General features: G+C 54.4%; 2 protein-coding genes across 5 annotated transcripts; one reads left to right on the top strand and one right to left on the bottom strand.

Moving 5' to 3' along the window:
• Window positions 1-456: 456 nt before the first annotated feature.
• Smarcd3 (SWI/SNF related, matrix associated, actin dependent regulator of chromatin, subfamily d, member 3) lies at window positions 457-9,666 on the top strand. Of its 4 annotated transcripts, XM_028774659.1 has the most exons (13): window positions 457-534; window positions 3,400-3,611; window positions 5,389-5,431; window positions 6,160-6,282; window positions 6,400-6,522; window positions 6,749-6,844; window positions 6,992-7,093; window positions 7,245-7,406; window positions 8,245-8,342; window positions 8,462-8,597; window positions 8,900-9,022; window positions 9,146-9,247; window positions 9,487-9,666. In XM_028774659.1, the coding sequence occupies exons 1-13, from the start codon at window positions 457-459 to the stop codon at window positions 9,538-9,540; spliced, it is 1,452 nt and encodes a 483-aa protein (XP_028630492.1). In that variant the 3' UTR covers window positions 9,541-9,666. The 4 variants fall into 4 exon arrangements, with proteins under 4 accessions (XP_028630492.1, XP_028630491.1, XP_028630488.1 ...); XM_028774658.1 differs by lacking the exons at window positions 457-534; window positions 3,400-3,611 and having other exon boundaries at window positions 5,399-5,431; window positions 6,400-6,558; XM_028774655.1 differs by lacking the exons at window positions 457-534; window positions 3,400-3,611; window positions 9,487-9,666 and having other exon boundaries at window positions 5,399-5,431; window positions 6,400-6,558; window positions 9,146-9,356.
• Window positions 7,897-15,237, bottom strand: Chpf2 (chondroitin polymerizing factor 2). The gene is made up of 5 exons (XM_028774654.1): window positions 13,659-15,237; window positions 12,674-13,238; window positions 11,826-12,008; window positions 8,894-11,222; window positions 7,897-8,616 (listed from the first exon to the last, which is right to left on the bottom strand). The coding sequence occupies exons 1-4, from the start codon at window positions 13,919-13,921 to the stop codon at window positions 9,921-9,923; spliced, it is 2,313 nt and encodes a 770-aa protein (XP_028630487.1). The 5' UTR covers window positions 13,922-15,237; the 3' UTR covers window positions 7,897-8,616; window positions 8,894-9,920.
• Window positions 15,238-16,288: the final 1,051 nt, after the last annotated feature.

The following is a 16,288-nucleotide window of genomic DNA, read 5'->3' as shown; positions in this document are numbered from 1 at the left end:
CCTGTCACCTCCCGTGGTGTTCCCTCCCCGTGCCGCCACCGATGGGCCCCGGGCGGCCTGGGCGCAGCGCAGCTGCCCATCGCGCAGCCTCCGGGCAGATCGGTTCGGCTCGCCGCTTCTGTGCGCCGCTTGGACCACGCGGAGTACACGGGAGGGCCGCTCTGTCCCCGGCGCGTCGCAGGCAGACCCCGGGCCGACGGACTATTTCTGTCTTATCAGTGCAGGAATGCGGCAGCCGCGGCGGCGGCGGCGGCGGCGGCGGCGGGCGGGCGGCGGCGGCGTGGGCCGTGGGCCGTCAGGGCAGCCCTGAAGGGGCCCCCTCCCCACTCCGCTCGAGTAGAAGTGTGAGAGAGCCCAGCAGGACTCAGAGGGGAGAGTTGGAGGAAAAAAAAGGCAGAAAAGGGAAAGAAAGAGGAAGAGAGAGAGAGAGTGAGAGGAGCCGCTGAGCCCACCCCGATGGCCGCGGACGAAGTTGCCGGAGGGGCGCGCAAAGCCACGAAAAGCAAACTTTTTGAGTTTCTGGTCCATGGGGTGGTGAGTGGGGGAAAGTTAGCGGGGGAGGGTGAGCGAGCTGGCTCGGGCTGAATGGAGGGATGATCGGGAGGGGCTGCCGGCGCGCTGCGCTCTCCCACCCCTTTGGTTGGGGGGCGCACGGTCACGGCCCAACCCTGGGACCTTGCTGGCGCCCTGGCATCCGAACACGTCGCCAAGCGGTCGGCTGGGGATGGGCGCACGGCGGCCGGGAAGAGAGGCGTCGGCTTGGGTTCTTATCAGGGGCAAGGGGTGGGATGTGGGCCACCGTGCCTCCCCCAAGAGGGGGGTCTCTTCTGGAACTGACATGTCTCACATTCTTTTACTGGTGGGCTCAGGTGTTACCCCTGCCCTGGGGTGGGGGTGGGGTGGTGACTCGAACACACAGCTAGGGCTGGGCTGGCTGTTGTCCCTGTTCATCCTTTGGGACAGGGTCACTGGGACTAGGTTTGAGGAACTAGGGGCAGGTGACCCTGGAGTGACACCTAAGAGCAAAAGCTCTCTGAGCAACCTCTGCATCTTAGCAGGAGAGTCTTGAAGATTTGGCTCTGCTGTCAGAGCTGAGAGAGGCCTACTTGAGAGACCCCAGGTTAAGCCATCAGAGGATCTCTTTGGCAGGCTCAGCCAACAGAAGTTGATGACCTTAACACCTCAAAGGTGTGAAGGAGGGACTGGAGTTTGGGACGTGAGGCCTAGAGACCAAAGGGATAACACTATACTGTACACACACACACACACACACACACACACACACACGAAGACACATGAGTTTGAGGGTGCCCAGGGACCTAATGAGGTAGACACACAAATTCAGTTAGTAGAGAGCCTGACTGTGAAGAGCTCCAAGTGTGGGCATATGGAGGGAAGAATCCGTCAGATTTACTATGGCCAAATTTGGTTGTGACCTCAGGAAGCACCTTTTCAGTGAGAGAGGCAAGGGCCCCCAGAATCTGACCTCTATGAGGGTGGTACTAATGGCAGGCCCCTGGGGGCCCCTAGAAGCCTTCTTCTCAGGGCCTCTCAGTAGACCAGACAGTATCAGTGGCCTTGATGAATAGGAGAGCAGCTGATAGGGAAAAGGGCTTCTCTGTGGCAGCCTGCTCTCTAGCCATAGGGATCTCTGGGGTGTGATTTCCAAGGCAGTCCTGTGGATTAGTGAGTCCTAACCTAGCTGCTTGAGTAGCTGCTTTCAAGAATACCATCCAGTGAAGGGGTTCTGCATATGGAATTGAATATGGCCAACTTGGTGGTTTAGTTCTTGGATGATTAGAGCCCCCTCTATAGTAATGGAGAATGGCTAGGCCTGAGCTTCTACCCTGGTGGCACTGGTGCCAGTGAGTGACAGAGTCAGGTGGAATGGAGGAGGCAAATTCAGGGACAGGCCGGTTTCACTGCAGAAGAGATGGGCAGAGACAGCTGCCGGCGATGGGTGGAGACCTTTGGTGTAAGCAATGTAAGAGGAGAAAGGAAGCTTGGAGGGTTAGGGTTAGGGCTTCTTAGTCTTGGGGGCAGGATGAGGAAGGGGTGCATGCGTGTGTGCATGTGCACACATGATCTTCTGTAGCCCAAGCTGGCTTCAAATTCACTATATACCAGAGGGTGGTCTTGATCTTTCTGCCTCTACATCAATATTGGGATTACAAGTGTGTGCTATCATGTACAGTTTATTTGATGCTGGGGATCAAACCCAGGGCTCCACATGTGTTGTACAAGCCCTGTACCAAGCTACATCCCTAGCCTGAGATGGGGGTGTTTAAGTAATAGGGTTTTCATCCCTCTCTCCCTAATACCCTTCCTGGTCTTCTGAACTCATCCCACCTCCTGAATAATCCCTAAACCTCAGCCCCCTTCCTGGGCTTGGACCAGTGGAATCCGGAGCCATGCACTCCCATTTGCACCTCATCTGTTTTGATTGACTGCCCAGAGGTGGTGGCCAGGGAAAACAAACCTGCCTCACTTCCCTCCAATTTCTACCCTTACTGGGATCTGGTGGGGGAATGGTTGTCTCTGATCTGGGCAGATAGTAGGGGAAAATGGATGCTGCTACAAACGCAGCTTCCTTCACCAGCCCTGCACTGGCAGTCCACTTCTATTCCAGTTCCCTACTTGCCACTCAGAAAAACCTGGTGGAGTCTGACGACACCAGACCCTCAGGTGCCCTTGCCCAGCCTCTTGTATCACCTTGGGAAAAATGAAATTAAAGAGGCAGGCTAAGTCGGGGTGTGGAGACCTGCCTGGAGTTAGCTATACCAGTTATATTTGAGATTGAGGTGCCAAAACCGAGGGCTCTGAAGGAAGATGGGGGGCTCAGGTACAAAACACATCAGCCCCAGAAGTGGGGTGTGGAAATGGGAAAGGAGGACAGGAGATCAGCCCCTCACTGCAGGAAGCAGCGGGGAGCAGAGCCGGTCAGGTGCTGCCTTTGCCGGAAAGAGCAGGGTGACCTTGGTGAGGTCGCTTTTTTCTTTGAGCCCCAGTTGCCCCATCTGTCAAGTGGGGATGAAAAAGACCTACTCTGACTGGCTTGCAGAGAACCATACGGAAATGAACATCCTTTGAAAGGTTGAAAGGCTTATTAATATTCATTTTGGGGGTACCTTGACGGCTCTGAGACTCGGCTATGCTCTGGGCAATTGCCTGGCTTCAGTTAGCTTCATGCAAGAAGACGCCGAGCCCCCTCCTCCAGAGCCGCGCAGATTCCCTCGCCCCCGCCCCTCCCACCAATCACTCCCACTCATAGCTCGGCGCAGGGTTACCAGCCCAGGGTCTTGGAGAGGGGCGGGAGCGCAGGCACGCTGGCCTGGGGGTCGGGACCGAATCTGACCTGCCGGCGCCGGTTTCTGCTTCACCTCCTGCCCCACCCCCCAGCGCCCCGGGATGCCGTCTGGAGCCCGAATGCCCCACCAGGGGGCGCCCATGGGCCCCCCGGGCTCCCCGTACATGGGCAGCCCCGCGGTACGACCCGGCCTGGCCCCGGCGGGCATGGAGCCCGCCCGCAAGCGAGCAGCGCCCCCACCCGGGCAGAACCAGGCACAGGGCCAGGGCCAGCCCGTGCCCACCGCCCCAGCGCGGAGCCGCAGGTGAGTGCCCCCAACACCCCCCCCCCCGCGTGAAAGGGAGTGCAGGGGCGGGCAGGCAGAAGCCTCAGGGACCAGGTGGGTGAGTGGTGGGGATGGGAAGCTAAGGAAGGATGTTAGCGGAAGGATGTTAGCAGCAACCAAGTCATTCTAGCTTGGATATTCTCTGGGGAGGGCTTAGGGGTTACTGGTCTGGTTCTTTTGTGTGCCCACAGTGAAGACAGGCTGCGATAGTCGGCTGCCAGTGTCCCTTCTCTGCACGCACCCTTCATTCTTCTGCTTGTCACCTGCTAAATCTTTTCTCCCATCCTTTCCCCCAAGTTCTGGGAGATGTCTTTGGGGAGAGGCAGGGCTGGCAATAGACCAAAGGTTGAGTCTTAGCTGTGTGTTTTCTAAAATGTAGTCCTCTGGTACCTCCGGGCCACTTCCAGGCCAGTCCTGAGTCCCGGGCTCTGCGTCAGAGTCCCTCTAGATTAACCCCTCTGAGGAAGCAATTCTGCCCCCAAGCCACCGGACCAGCGTATTTCCTTGTCTGAGAAGTTGGTGGCACTCCCATGGTCCCTGCTGGCTCTTGGCAAGAGTAATGCCCCTATGGGCATCAGTATTTAGCCAAACACACATGCTTCCTTTTGCACAACAGATGGGTTCTTATACAAGGTGTAATATCAATTCTACTTCATTATTAAATAGTTTTTACACATCAAGGAAAATCAAAGGCATCCCATAATAAATTATTTCACAAAGTGAATCATTATCTCATTATCTTGTATAGCAAGCAATTCTTTGATTTTTTTTTTTATGTGTAAGTTAAGAGTTTTGTGTGGACAATTTATTTGAAATAAATCAATCCTTTCATAAGAGGCTTAGCCAGCCTAAGAATGGGTTGGTGGTTTTGGGTTTTTTTTTTGTTTGTTTGTTTGTTTGTTTGTTTGTTTTTTTAGAGGAGTTGCTTGCTTGGGCATAGAATGGATTTCTGGATAAAGAGGGGGCAGTGAGTGAGAATGCCACATGGGGACAGTATAGAGCTATCTTCTAGGTTGTGTGTTCTCTTGGCCAGCCAAGGGTTTTCTTTCTGCGTTGCTTTTGAAACTGAGAAACGTCCAATACCAGGTGCTACCTACCCTAGGTTCAGCCACATTGATTCCAGAGCTAAGTCACACTCACATAGAACACTCTTGCACACTTCCAGGGTCCTTGTGACTGTGGTGTGTCCCTTGGTTGGCAGATGGTCCAAGACCACAAGCATCTCCTGCCCTTAAACAGTCCCTTCCAAGCCTAGAGCCACAGGAGTGCCAAGTCCCACCACTTGACACAATGACAGTTCAGGAGCTCCAGGAACCAGGTGGCAGAGTCACCTCTCCCCTTCTTGGAGCCCAGGCTCTCTTGAGCATGTATCTCCTGCTTTGCAGGAGGGTCCTCAGAAGCTATCTTCTCTCTCCTCTGTCTTCCCCAACTCCAGGCTTTTTGCAAACACTTCTGCAGTCCCCATTTTTTGACAGCATCTTCTCTTTCACTAGTTCCTCCTAAGTCTGAATGTCTCTGGCTCTGAGGATGTGGTGCGGTATAAGGTGGGGGCAGGGGGTACCAAGCCAGAGAAAGGACCTGCTTTCCAAAGGAAGTACCAGCTCCACATCACTGCTGTAGCCCTCAGACAGGCAGACAAGCAAGCTGTGGGAACCCCAGCCAGCGGGCGGAGATGTCGGGATAATTTAGCAGGTGGCCTCGTTACTCCCAGATCTGTCGCCATGGTAACCTGGTTTTTTCTTTTAAAAATGTACAGTGCCAAGAGGAGGAAGATGGCTGACAAAATCCTCCCTCAAAGGGTGAGTGCCTTTCACAGCAGCCCCCAGCCAGCCCCACCCCTTTGCTCCTCCACCCTCCCTCCTCCCTTAGGAACAGTGCTCTGGGCTCCCACAACCACTTTCACTTTTTGTTTTAAAAGCTCATTAAGAAGTGAGGCTCCCTTTGCGAGGGTGGGGCTGGACTGAGGGAGGGAACTGGAGAACCATGGAGGGAGGAGGGGCAGAACATAGGGCCTGAGGTTACGGGGCTGGATGCCAGTGGTCCAAAGGCATAAAGGACAAAGAAGGGACCGGAACCTACTGGGTGGAGGAAACACAAAGTAGCAGAGCGCCTGGACATGCGAAAGGGACAACAGGTTTGGAGCTCCCGAGGCAACCTACACTATCTCCCAACTATCTGGGATACCCAGAATCCCTTAGCACTTTTCAGGGACCCAGGGTGTCTGTATGAGTAGGGGGTGATAGGATGAGGCTAGGCACTTGCACCTGCTGGGCTGCCAGTTGCTGCTGCTTCCCTGTGATGAGATGCATGAATTTTCCTGGAGGGAGAAGCAATTTTTATCCGCACACAATGAGGCTATATAATAGAGTCCAGGGGACAAGTCCTATCTTCACTCTCAAGATTCCGAAGCCTGAAATCAATTGGACAGCTCTCCTACGCGTCCTTTGTGTCCTGTGGTCACACAGCAGGCACCCGTTCTGCATTGCAAGATGGACTGAGCCCTGCTTCCACTTTGTCCCTCCTCCAGATTCGGGAGCTGGTCCCCGAGTCCCAGGCTTACATGGACCTCCTAGCATTTGAGAGGAAACTGGATCAAACCATCATGCGGAAGCGGGTGGACATCCAGGAGGCCCTGAAGAGGCCCATGAAGGTGCTTTAGTGTGGGAGTAGGAATAGGGCTCTAAGTGCCCTGTCCAGTAGGAGGAAGCAGGGTACCCCTGGGTCGGTGCACACAGCCCTCGTCCTGTACTACACTTTATTTCTACAGCAAAAGCGAAAGCTGCGCCTTTATATCTCCAATACTTTTAACCCCGCGAAGCCCGATGCCGAAGATTCCGATGGCAGCATTGCCTCCTGGGAGCTGCGGGTGGAGGGGAAGCTCTTGGATGATGTACGTCCTGGCCCAGGTCTCTCCAGGTGTCCTGGGGTGGGTATGGGCCGAGTCAAGGACAGAACTAAATGTCTGCACTGGGAATTGGGAGTCAGCCCGGGCTGGGACGGGTGGACCTGGGGACAGAGGGCTGCCTCTGAGTGTACTACTTGCCTGCTGCCAACTTGGCCCATTCTGTGTCCATGGTCCCTGTTCTGCCCCCACAGTCCCTGTCACTTTCCCACAGCCCAGTAAGCAGAAGAGGAAGTTTTCTTCCTTCTTCAAGAGTTTGGTCATTGAGTTGGACAAAGATCTTTACGGCCCAGACAACCACCTTGTTGAGGTAAGATAGATTGCCTATGCCCTTGAGTCACAACCTTCCCTTAAGCCCTGAAGCAGCTGCAGATTTGGGTTGAGGAGCATCCTAAAGCCCTAGGCTCTACAAATCCAGATGGGTGTGTGGATAACCTAGCTCTTCTCCCCTGGACAGTGGCACCGGACACCCACAACCCAGGAGACAGATGGGTTCCAAGTGAAGAGACCAGGGGACTTGAGTGTGCGCTGCACCCTGCTCCTGATGCTCGACTATCAGGTTGGTTTTACCCTGTGACTGCATGCCACCCACAGACCCCACTGTCTTCCTACTCACCTTCTCTAGGAGCCTACTGCCAAGGACCCTAACCTCCACGCCCCTGAGCCCTGCTTCTCCCTTTGATCTCATTTTCCTGGTGAATTTTTCCCAGCCTCCCCAGTTCAAACTGGACCCCCGCTTAGCCCGGCTGCTGGGGTTGCATACACAGAGCCGCTCAGCCATTGTCCAGGCACTGTGGCAGTATGTGAAGACCAACAGGCTACAGGACTCCCATGACAAGGAATACATCAATGGAGACAAGTATTTCCAACAGGTAACAGATGCCCTTAGCCCCAGAGTCTGGGGAGCAGGGATAGTGTCCTAGCAGAAGCACCTCTCAAGGTAGCTATCTCCTCTTGCTGGGTTTCTGAATACCAGGAATGTTCAGGCCCATGGCCCTGGAGCCAAGAGCAGAGTCTAGTCCAGGCTCTTCCACAATCTATTTAGCTGCTCCCCAAGGGAAGCAAATCTGGGACCCTACTGGGGAAATGAGGGGGAAAGCATCCTGTGATGTAATCTTCTTGGTACTTGGAGACTTGGAGTTGGGATCTCTGAGGTGCCACCAGTGCCGGGTCTAGACTTGGGTGACTTACTTTGCTATTCTTTCTGCCTCTTGATGTGTCTTTAACATGAGGAGTGGTGGGAGTCATCACGTGTGTCTGGCAGCTAGGAAAAACGAGACTGTTGAAAAACGACCTGACAAAAGTCTACCAGAGTAGAATATTGCTATTAATGTATTTTAAAATAAACACAGTAGATAGATCTTAGGAGAAATAGGAGTTGGTATTTATTGAGCATTTACCATGTACCGCTTCAGACACTTATTGTACACGGATTCACCTAATTCTCATGACAACCCGCGAGATGGGGCTGTTAATATCCCCATTCTAGAGGTGAAGGCACTAAGACCCAAGGTGCTAAGTAACTTGCTCACAGAATGCGGCAGACTTAGGACCCCACACTGGCTTGCCAATTAGCCATGCCTGTTTCTCTACCTCCAGCCTGGCTCATGGCGATCAGCACCCAGGATTCTGACTTGCCCTCAGCTTCTTGTGGTAGCTACTGTCTCTTCAAACACACGAGTGATCTCCCTCTCTACTCCCCTGCCTCAGATTTTTGACTGTCCCCGCCTGAAGTTTTCTGAGATCCCCCAGCGCCTCACTGCCCTGCTGTTGCCCCCTGACCCAATTGTGATCAACCATGTCATCAGGTGAGGTAGCCCAGCTCCCCTCCTTGCTTTCTCCGCCCTCCTCATGTACCCGCCCTAGCCCCAGCCCTGGGCTTCTGCGGGGTGTACCATGGACATCAAAGGCTGGGCTTCTCTGGCAGCGTGGACCCATCAGACCAGAAGAAGACAGCGTGCTATGACATTGATGTGGAGGTGGAAGAACCACTGAAGGGGCAGATGAGCAGCTTTCTCCTGTCCACAGCCAACCAGCAGGAGATCAGTGCTCTGGACAGTAAGGTGCGGCCTGAGCCCAGAGCTAGAGTAGGACATTAAACCAAGAGAGAGGACAAAACACTCACACCACAGCATGGGCCTAGGACACAAGGCACACATAGCCTTTCCCTACTATTGAGAAGCTGATTTCATTACAAATTCAGCTCTGCCCACCCCGCTCCCCTCACTGGACTCAGAGGAAGCAAGGGCTCTGGGGACCTGCCCTTCACAAGAGAAGCAAGTCCCCCACCCCCACCCCTTCTTCCTCTTGCATTCCTCTCACACATCACAGGGCCAGGTGGAAATCATTGTCTTTCTACCTGTAGATCCATGAGACGATTGAATCCATAAACCAGCTCAAGATCCAGAGGGACTTCATGCTAAGTTTCTCCAGAGACCCCAAAGGCTACGTCCAAGACCTGCTCCGCTCCCAGAGCCGTGATCTCAAGGTGAAGACAGGGCTTAGAGGGCATTGATGTGAAGACAAGCACATGGGGAAGGAAAGATGGGCATGCAGCTCAGGGGCAGGTGAGGCACTCAGAACTCACCACAGGCCCCATGCTCCCTCCCAGGTGATGACAGATGTGGCTGGTAACCCTGAGGAAGAGCGTCGGGCTGAGTTCTACCACCAGCCCTGGTCCCAGGAAGCCGTCAGCCGATACTTCTACTGTAAGGTAATGGAGGCCCTGGAACATGAAGCTTCCCTTTCCTTCAGTCCTAAGAGGAGCCTTGCCTCTCACCTGGCAACAGTCTTTGCTGCTGCCTATGCCCAATAGCTGTCCACCACCCTACATCTCCATGCAGTAGTCTCCTTGCTCCCAGACTCTTCCAGGGAAGGGCTGCCACGATAGGGTACCCCTGGTCACTCACCAGGATCACTGTAACCCTGCCCCTGATCACATTTCCTCTAAAGATCCAGCAGCGCAGGCAGGAGCTGGAGCAATCGCTGGTCGTGCGCAACACCTAGGAGCCCATGAACAAGCATCACTGTGGACCAGCCACGCTGCCCAGCATAAGCCCTGGGCTCTGGACTCCCTCTCCCGCGCTGTGGTGGGGGTGGGGAGGGCTGGATTAAAGGTCACTCATCAGACAACAGCCTTGTGGTCATTGTGGATGGGGATGGGAGGGAGGAAGAGAGGGGTAAGGCAGTGGAACCCGGCAGACAAACTCCACAACCTTCCCATAGACTCCTCTTCTTACCCCTCTCCCTAGACCTAAAAACAGTTTGGCAGAAGATACTTTTAATAACATTTCTTATTTTTAAAAAAATACAGTGACAAACCCTCCATCTGTCCGTCACTTTGCCTTGCCCTTCCTGGGGCTATGGCAGACACTGGGGTAGAGAAGCTAAGTGCTGTTTGCCTGCTCCTGTTCAAACAGAGCCATGGCTAGCTGGGTACGGGCCCCCAGACCCTCCAGATTGCTAAGGCGACAACGGTGGTACAGTTCCTCACTGAGCCGGGGGCTACAGTCCCGCAGGGAGAACTTCTGCACCAGCCCTGGCTCTACGGCTCGAAAGAGGTGGAGCCCTGAGAACCGGAGGAAAACATCCATCACCTCCAGCCCCTCCAGGGCTTCCTCCTCTTCCTGGCCTGCCAGTTCACCAGCCAGCCGGGCCCGGGCTGCCAGGTAGTCAGCATTGTAGAAGCAGCCCTCTGCTGATGCCTGCCGGTCAAATCTGCCCCCAACTGGAGCCCCCCGAGAAGGGTCCACACCAGGGGATGGGGGGTCAGGGCCAGCCCCAGGGACACCTGGGGGAGATCTCTGTGGTGACAGAACAGGGTTGAACTCCTGAAAGTGGACTGGAAAGAAAGCCTGCCAGCCCGAGATTGCATTCATGCGGCAGCGGTTGAGGACTTCCGACCCAGGTCTTGTCCACACGGTGGTAAGGAAGAAGAGTGTGTCCACAGGGTGTTTCTTGGAGATGACATCCATGAGTCGCACCTGTGAAGGGGCCTCTGCTCGCACAGCAAGCCAGGCCAGCCTCACCCCAGGGTACCGTCGTTCTAACTCCGCTGCTGCAGCCTTTACTCCGAGAAATGGGTCAGGGCCCCCGCGACCTTCCCGGGGCCCATAGACCAACAACAGGGTGAGCAATGCATGTTCTCGAGGCTCCAGAACACTGGCAGCAAAGGCCTCAAGAAAAGCCAGGGCAGCTGGAGCTTCAGGCACCAGGAGCGGCAGCACCAGCTGCACCCGGGTAGCCTCAGTGACATAGGGCATAGGCAGGATTTCCACTCTGCTCAGTGGCCTCAGCAGGCTCACTCTGCGGGCCAGAGAGCGTCGGTGCCCTCGCTGAGTCACGGCTTCTAGCAGCAAGTCGAGGGTGTACTCCATGCCCCTAGCAGGGTCAAAGCGCCTGTAGCCATTGAGAAGCCGCTGCTTCTGGAAGCGCAGGCGGGGCTGATAGCGCCGATTGAGCTGCTCCAGAGCAGTGTCCACAGCATCCCCGACATCTGCCCTGCTAGCCCCCTGCAGCGGGCACTTGGGAGCCCCATCTGCACAGGCGAAGGTGTGTTGCTCCGTGAAGTAGTCCCAGCCCAGCACCTCGAAGCGAGAGTGTGGAGTGAAAGGGGCCGGGAGCCCAACAGGCCAGCTTAGCCCTGCCTCTCCCTCAGGGGTCAGCACCGTCAGGTTCCGGATCTGAGCCTAAGTTGGAGGGAATGCAACCAACATTAGTGCTGGTTTTAAGATCCCACCCAGCTCCAGATGCTCAGGCTCTGGGGGGCGATCAGCAGAGCCCTGGCTAACCACTGAGTCCCTTGCCCAGAACTGTCTTCATATAAAGTGCAGAAAGGAGGTGAGGAATGCCCACCTTCATAGCTGCTGCCAGGACCAGCAGGAGGAAGTAAATCTCAAAATACAAAGCTCAAAACACTTTCACTCCCACGATCACAGGACCAACATCCTCTTCATGATCTATCTGATCTATAGCCCACTTCTGATGACCCCTACACTACAGAATCCCTTTCCTGTCTATCTTTTGGGTCTTTAGCACAATTCTAGAAGCTTAGGGTGTTTTATGGCTTGTTGTCTTGGGGGAATGCACTAACGTAGAGTTTAAGTAAGCTTCTGGGAGTTTACCTACAAATTTGATGGCCCCTAGCTTACTCCACAGTGTCCTGGATCCCAGGTTCCCTTGTCCCTGTGATGGTTAGCCTCTCTCTGCCTTCTCCCTGTGAGCCTGCCTCCCCAGGCTCCCTCTAAGCTCCTGGCCATGATCCTCAGGTACAGCTCACTGCATCAGCTCACCTGCAGTTGTTCTATTTCGCTGTAAGCCCGCTCCAACTCCAGAGCACTGAAGCGCTTGTGGAGCCGGTACATGAGGGTACCCTCGGAGACAGGGTGAACGGTGAAGGCACTCAGGAAAGCAGGGCTCCCCTCCTTCTCAGGGTCCCTATTCTTGGCCAGTTCGAAGGAGCGATATTGTTGCCCCTAGAGGGACCAATCATACAATTAATGCTGTACACATAAGCTGGGACTCCCAAAGCCTCAGTCTCCTTAGCACTCAGAGCTGCCACTGCTACTGCTCTGGAAGGGACCGAGAAGCAGTGGCCCCTAACCTCCATCCCTACTTCTAATGCCCACATTTTGGAAATGAGAAAGTAAATGGGCAACTAAGGGCTTCCTCTTTCCCCAAGAACTCTACTGCTCAATGAGAAAACAGCCACAGGACATCCTGGCAGACTGGTGTGGAAGAAGGCTGGCCCTGGGATGCTCAGTCTTCGATGGTAAAGCAGAGCCACTCTCTAGGGTAGTAGAGAGATTTCTGAGCTTTCCACCTTTGGGGGGGGGGGAGGGATGGGGTGGCCAACTCTAGAACATTTTCACATTGTCCTTAACTGTGATTTGTACTGGGTGTAGAAAAGGGTGCGAGAGGGAGGCAGATAAGTTCAGACACCTTCCTGGCTTGTTCAGGGGTCTCTAAAAATACGCACTTTTGATGGCCCCAAGGCTGTAAGGTGAGCAAGGGAGAGTGGAAGGGGCAGGCTGGCATCTGGGAAGGACAAAAGGACGGTCTGGAGAATTCAGTTTGGACAGCAATCATTCAGTCACTGTCAACCTTTGGGGGACTGGGACTGCCTTGAAGGGGCTGTCACCTGGTGCTGTGAGACACAGCCGATGCCCAGAGTGTCGATGAGGCAGCGGCCTAGCCATTCATCAGGCCGGGCGCTGAGAATGTCCCCTCGGCAGCCATCCAGATGCGGCCGCAAGCGCAACAGGAGACTCCGTGACAACAGGTAGCCAAAGCCCCCATGGCAGTACCGGGCCTGCTCGCCTGTACCAATGAATTCCTCTGCATGGCCTAAGTACAGGTCTTGATTGATGCTAAGGTGACCAGTAAGAGCTGCCAATCTGGGGGCCTGTACATATGTGTCGTCCTGCATGATGAAGAACCAGTCATAGTCTGCCCCAAAGTGTGTGTGAAGGTGCCGCAGGGTCTCTGACATGAGCCAGGCAGGCCGCTCATCTCCATGAGACACCACCTGCATGCCTGCGGGAGCCCGGGCCCCTCGCTGCCCCGTGAAGTAGAGTAGCCGAGGGAAGTGATGTGCCACTGTACGGTTAACAGCGACGGCCAGGGTGGACAGCGTGGCTCGAGAAGTCAGGACAGCCACCAGCAGGCGCTCACGAGAGCCCAGCTCTGTCTGTATATACCGAGTCCTATGGAGAGACCAGAAGATAAGGGGTCAACTCCTGAGTCATTAAGGGAGCATGCACCAGCCTGCCCAGCACACACATCCCTAGGAATAAATGAGCTGGATTGGGAAAGGGGGGAGAACCCCTCCCTCATCACTAATAACTAGCTATCGGAGTGCCCACTGAGTAGGCAAGGCTGGACTTGGCTACCTGGAGACAGGCTCTACTCAGGTCTAATCAGTAGTGCAGAGACAGCTTTGTTCAAGAACAGTGAACATTAACACCAATGGGTGAGATGCTTTCAGACTTGGGGAGGGATAAAACAGGAGCAAACCAAGACAGGAAATAAGACAAGTGCTTCCAGGAAACTAACACATAAACCCAGCAGCAAGCAACTCTAGAGTGAAGGTCAGTGCCAGAGGACTATGCACACATAACCCTCACCTGAGCACCTTCTTGTAGGGCTTGTTAGGATCCCTGTAGTAGGGGACAATCCTGGGTTTGAAGTCTTCGTCACTTTGGTCCAGCCCATTTTTTGAGTCTGGATTCTGTGGCTCTCCTGGCTTCCCCACAGCCTCTACACAGGGATCTTCTCCCTCACCCTGGATCCAGGAAACCCGCAGGAGGCTCAGGCTGCATCCCAGAGACAGTCCCAGGATGAGGGGGAGCACTGGCCGAAGCAGAGCCAACAGGGAACTCAGTCGCATGGTGGCAGGCCCTGACACAGGGTGCCCTAGGGGCACAGTCTCAAGAATTAGTAGTCTGATGGGCCCCAGACCAGCAGTAGCCCCACGGTTTTAACCAGAGAACCTGGGGTCAATGAGGTCAGCAACAGAGAAAGGAGCAATGTGTGTCGACTTTCAGGCCCAGCATCCCCACGAAGTCTTCCCAATTCCCTATGTCTGGTCTTGAGTGGCCATGGTGCTGATACACTCCTCAATAAAATACTAATGACTGTATGAACAATGGCCACTCACTACTAGGATTGCAGTCTGTAGTCCAGTAAAAGGAAAAAAGAAAGTCCAGTACTGCCAAACCTAACCCCAAAAGGTCTACAGCCATTTGAAGCAAGAACCGAATTCAAGTCAGCAGCACCCAATGACACAGGGCTTACGGTAAAACGCACGCACCATTCAAAAGATCCGACCAAAAGAGCCTGCCTCAGTCACCCTGTCCTATCCTGCAGATATCCTGGCTCACTATGTCTCCTCAGGCCCCAGAAGAGACGGCTGACCTACTGCTGCTACAGGCTAGCACTAGAGAAGGGTCAGTGCTTCCTTCCACCCTGCTCCTGAGTGTCAAAGAAATCCACAGACTCTAGAAATCCCCTCTTTGTCAGATAAGATCACCAGCCATGCATGGTGCCCACCCACCTGCCCACCCAAATGAGATGAACAGTCACAGTGACTCAGCACAGCTGGCCTCTCAGAGGAGCGCAATGGCTGATGGAGCCATTTTGCTGGCCATCGTACACGTCCTGCAAGGCTATGCTGCCCACATTTCTAAGAGCAGCAGGAGACAAATTACAGATACTCTTGCTGTGGCTAGAAGTTATCAAACAAAGCCAAATAAAGCAAAGCAACCCGGGAGACAGCAGCAGTTAGAGAAACGCGGGGGTCTGGGAAGGCCAGCAGAGGCTCACCACCTTCTAACAGGACACCCGCCTGCGCCAGCCAGTGCCCTATTTTTCCCTTGGCGACCACAGCCCCGTGCCAGCCCCCAGAAGAAGGCACAGAAAGAGTCCTAGCCAGCCGTCTGGAGACAGAAATTAATCGCCTACGTCCCAAGACAGCAGAAAAGGCCCGGCGTCCAGCTGGTTTGCTCTGCGAACTCGGGCGGCAGGAGGGAGCTCGCGGCGGAGACCAGGACCGAGCGGGTTCTCAGGTCACGCGTGTCAGGGGGACAGAAACACCCAAGCCCCACGCCAGATGGAGCCGCCTTGCGGGTGAGCCCACCCTGTTGCGGGCTGAGGGCTCTGCTTAGCAGCCGCTGCCACCTCACAGCCCAGCCCTCGGCTTCCTCTTCCGCTGCTTGTCAGTCACCCGTCTCTATGGTGACCGCATCCGGCCCCTCGCTCCCGCCGCGCGCTCTCTATGGTTGTTGCTGCACCTCTCATGCCAAAGCTGTTTGTAGCTCCGAACGCCAAGGCGAGTGAATCCCGGCTGCACCAGAGACGCTCCCCAATTCAGCTCAACCTGTTAGCGCTAAAGAAAGATGCTCTCCCCCTTTCTGAACACGCTTCAACTAAACCAGCCGCGCAACACCAGCGCCTATTAAGCGGCTCAAGAAATGTCAATACGTAACTGAACTAGGTAAAGGATGAGGGGCATGTGACCAGGAATGAACAGACCTGGGCAAAGCTAGAACTCAGTAGCTCTAAGGCGGTGAGGATCGCTTGAGGCAGGCCATGGACACTGACACACTATGGTGTCTCAAGGCAGCATAGTACTGAATTAAGGACCAGTCAGATGACTCACCTTGTGAAGGTGATTACCACCAAGACTAATAATCTGAGTTCCATGTCTGGTTAGAACTGACTCCTTCAAATTGTCCTCTGACATACACACGGTTGCGCTTTGTTGCGTGCGCGCGCGCACACACACACACACACAAAATACTTATTTTTTTAAGTATAGAATCGAGTAAGAGACCAAAGCAGAAAGAATTAAATTAAACTGGGAATGTGGGTGGACGTGCTGAGATCCCACATTTCAGAAAGGTTTATCCAGACATAAAGCAGAGTTTACCAGGCAAAGACAAACGCATAAGAAATTGCACCTGGGGGCTGGAGAGATGGCTCAGAGGTTAAGAGCACTGACTGTTCTTCCAGAGGTCCTGAGTTCAATTCCCAGCAACCACATGGTGGCTCACAACCATCAGTAATGGAATCCAATGTCCACTTCTAGTGTGTCTGAAGACAGCTACAATGTACTCATATACATGAAATAAATAAAATAAATCTAAAAAAAAAAGAAAGAAATTGCACCTGGCCAGGGCAGCTAGAACCCAGTACAGAACAACCCAGGATGAACTAGAAGGAAAAGATGGCAGTGGACTCCTGAGAAAGACAGTTC

This window comes from Grammomys surdaster, unplaced genomic scaffold (assembly GCF_004785775.1).
Source record: "Grammomys surdaster isolate TR1022 unplaced genomic scaffold, NIH_TR_1.0 242, whole genome shotgun sequence".
Classification (NCBI taxonomy): Eukaryota; Metazoa; Chordata; class Mammalia; order Rodentia; family Muridae; genus Grammomys; species Grammomys surdaster.
This window is presented reverse-complemented; position numbering and strand designations above follow the sequence as displayed.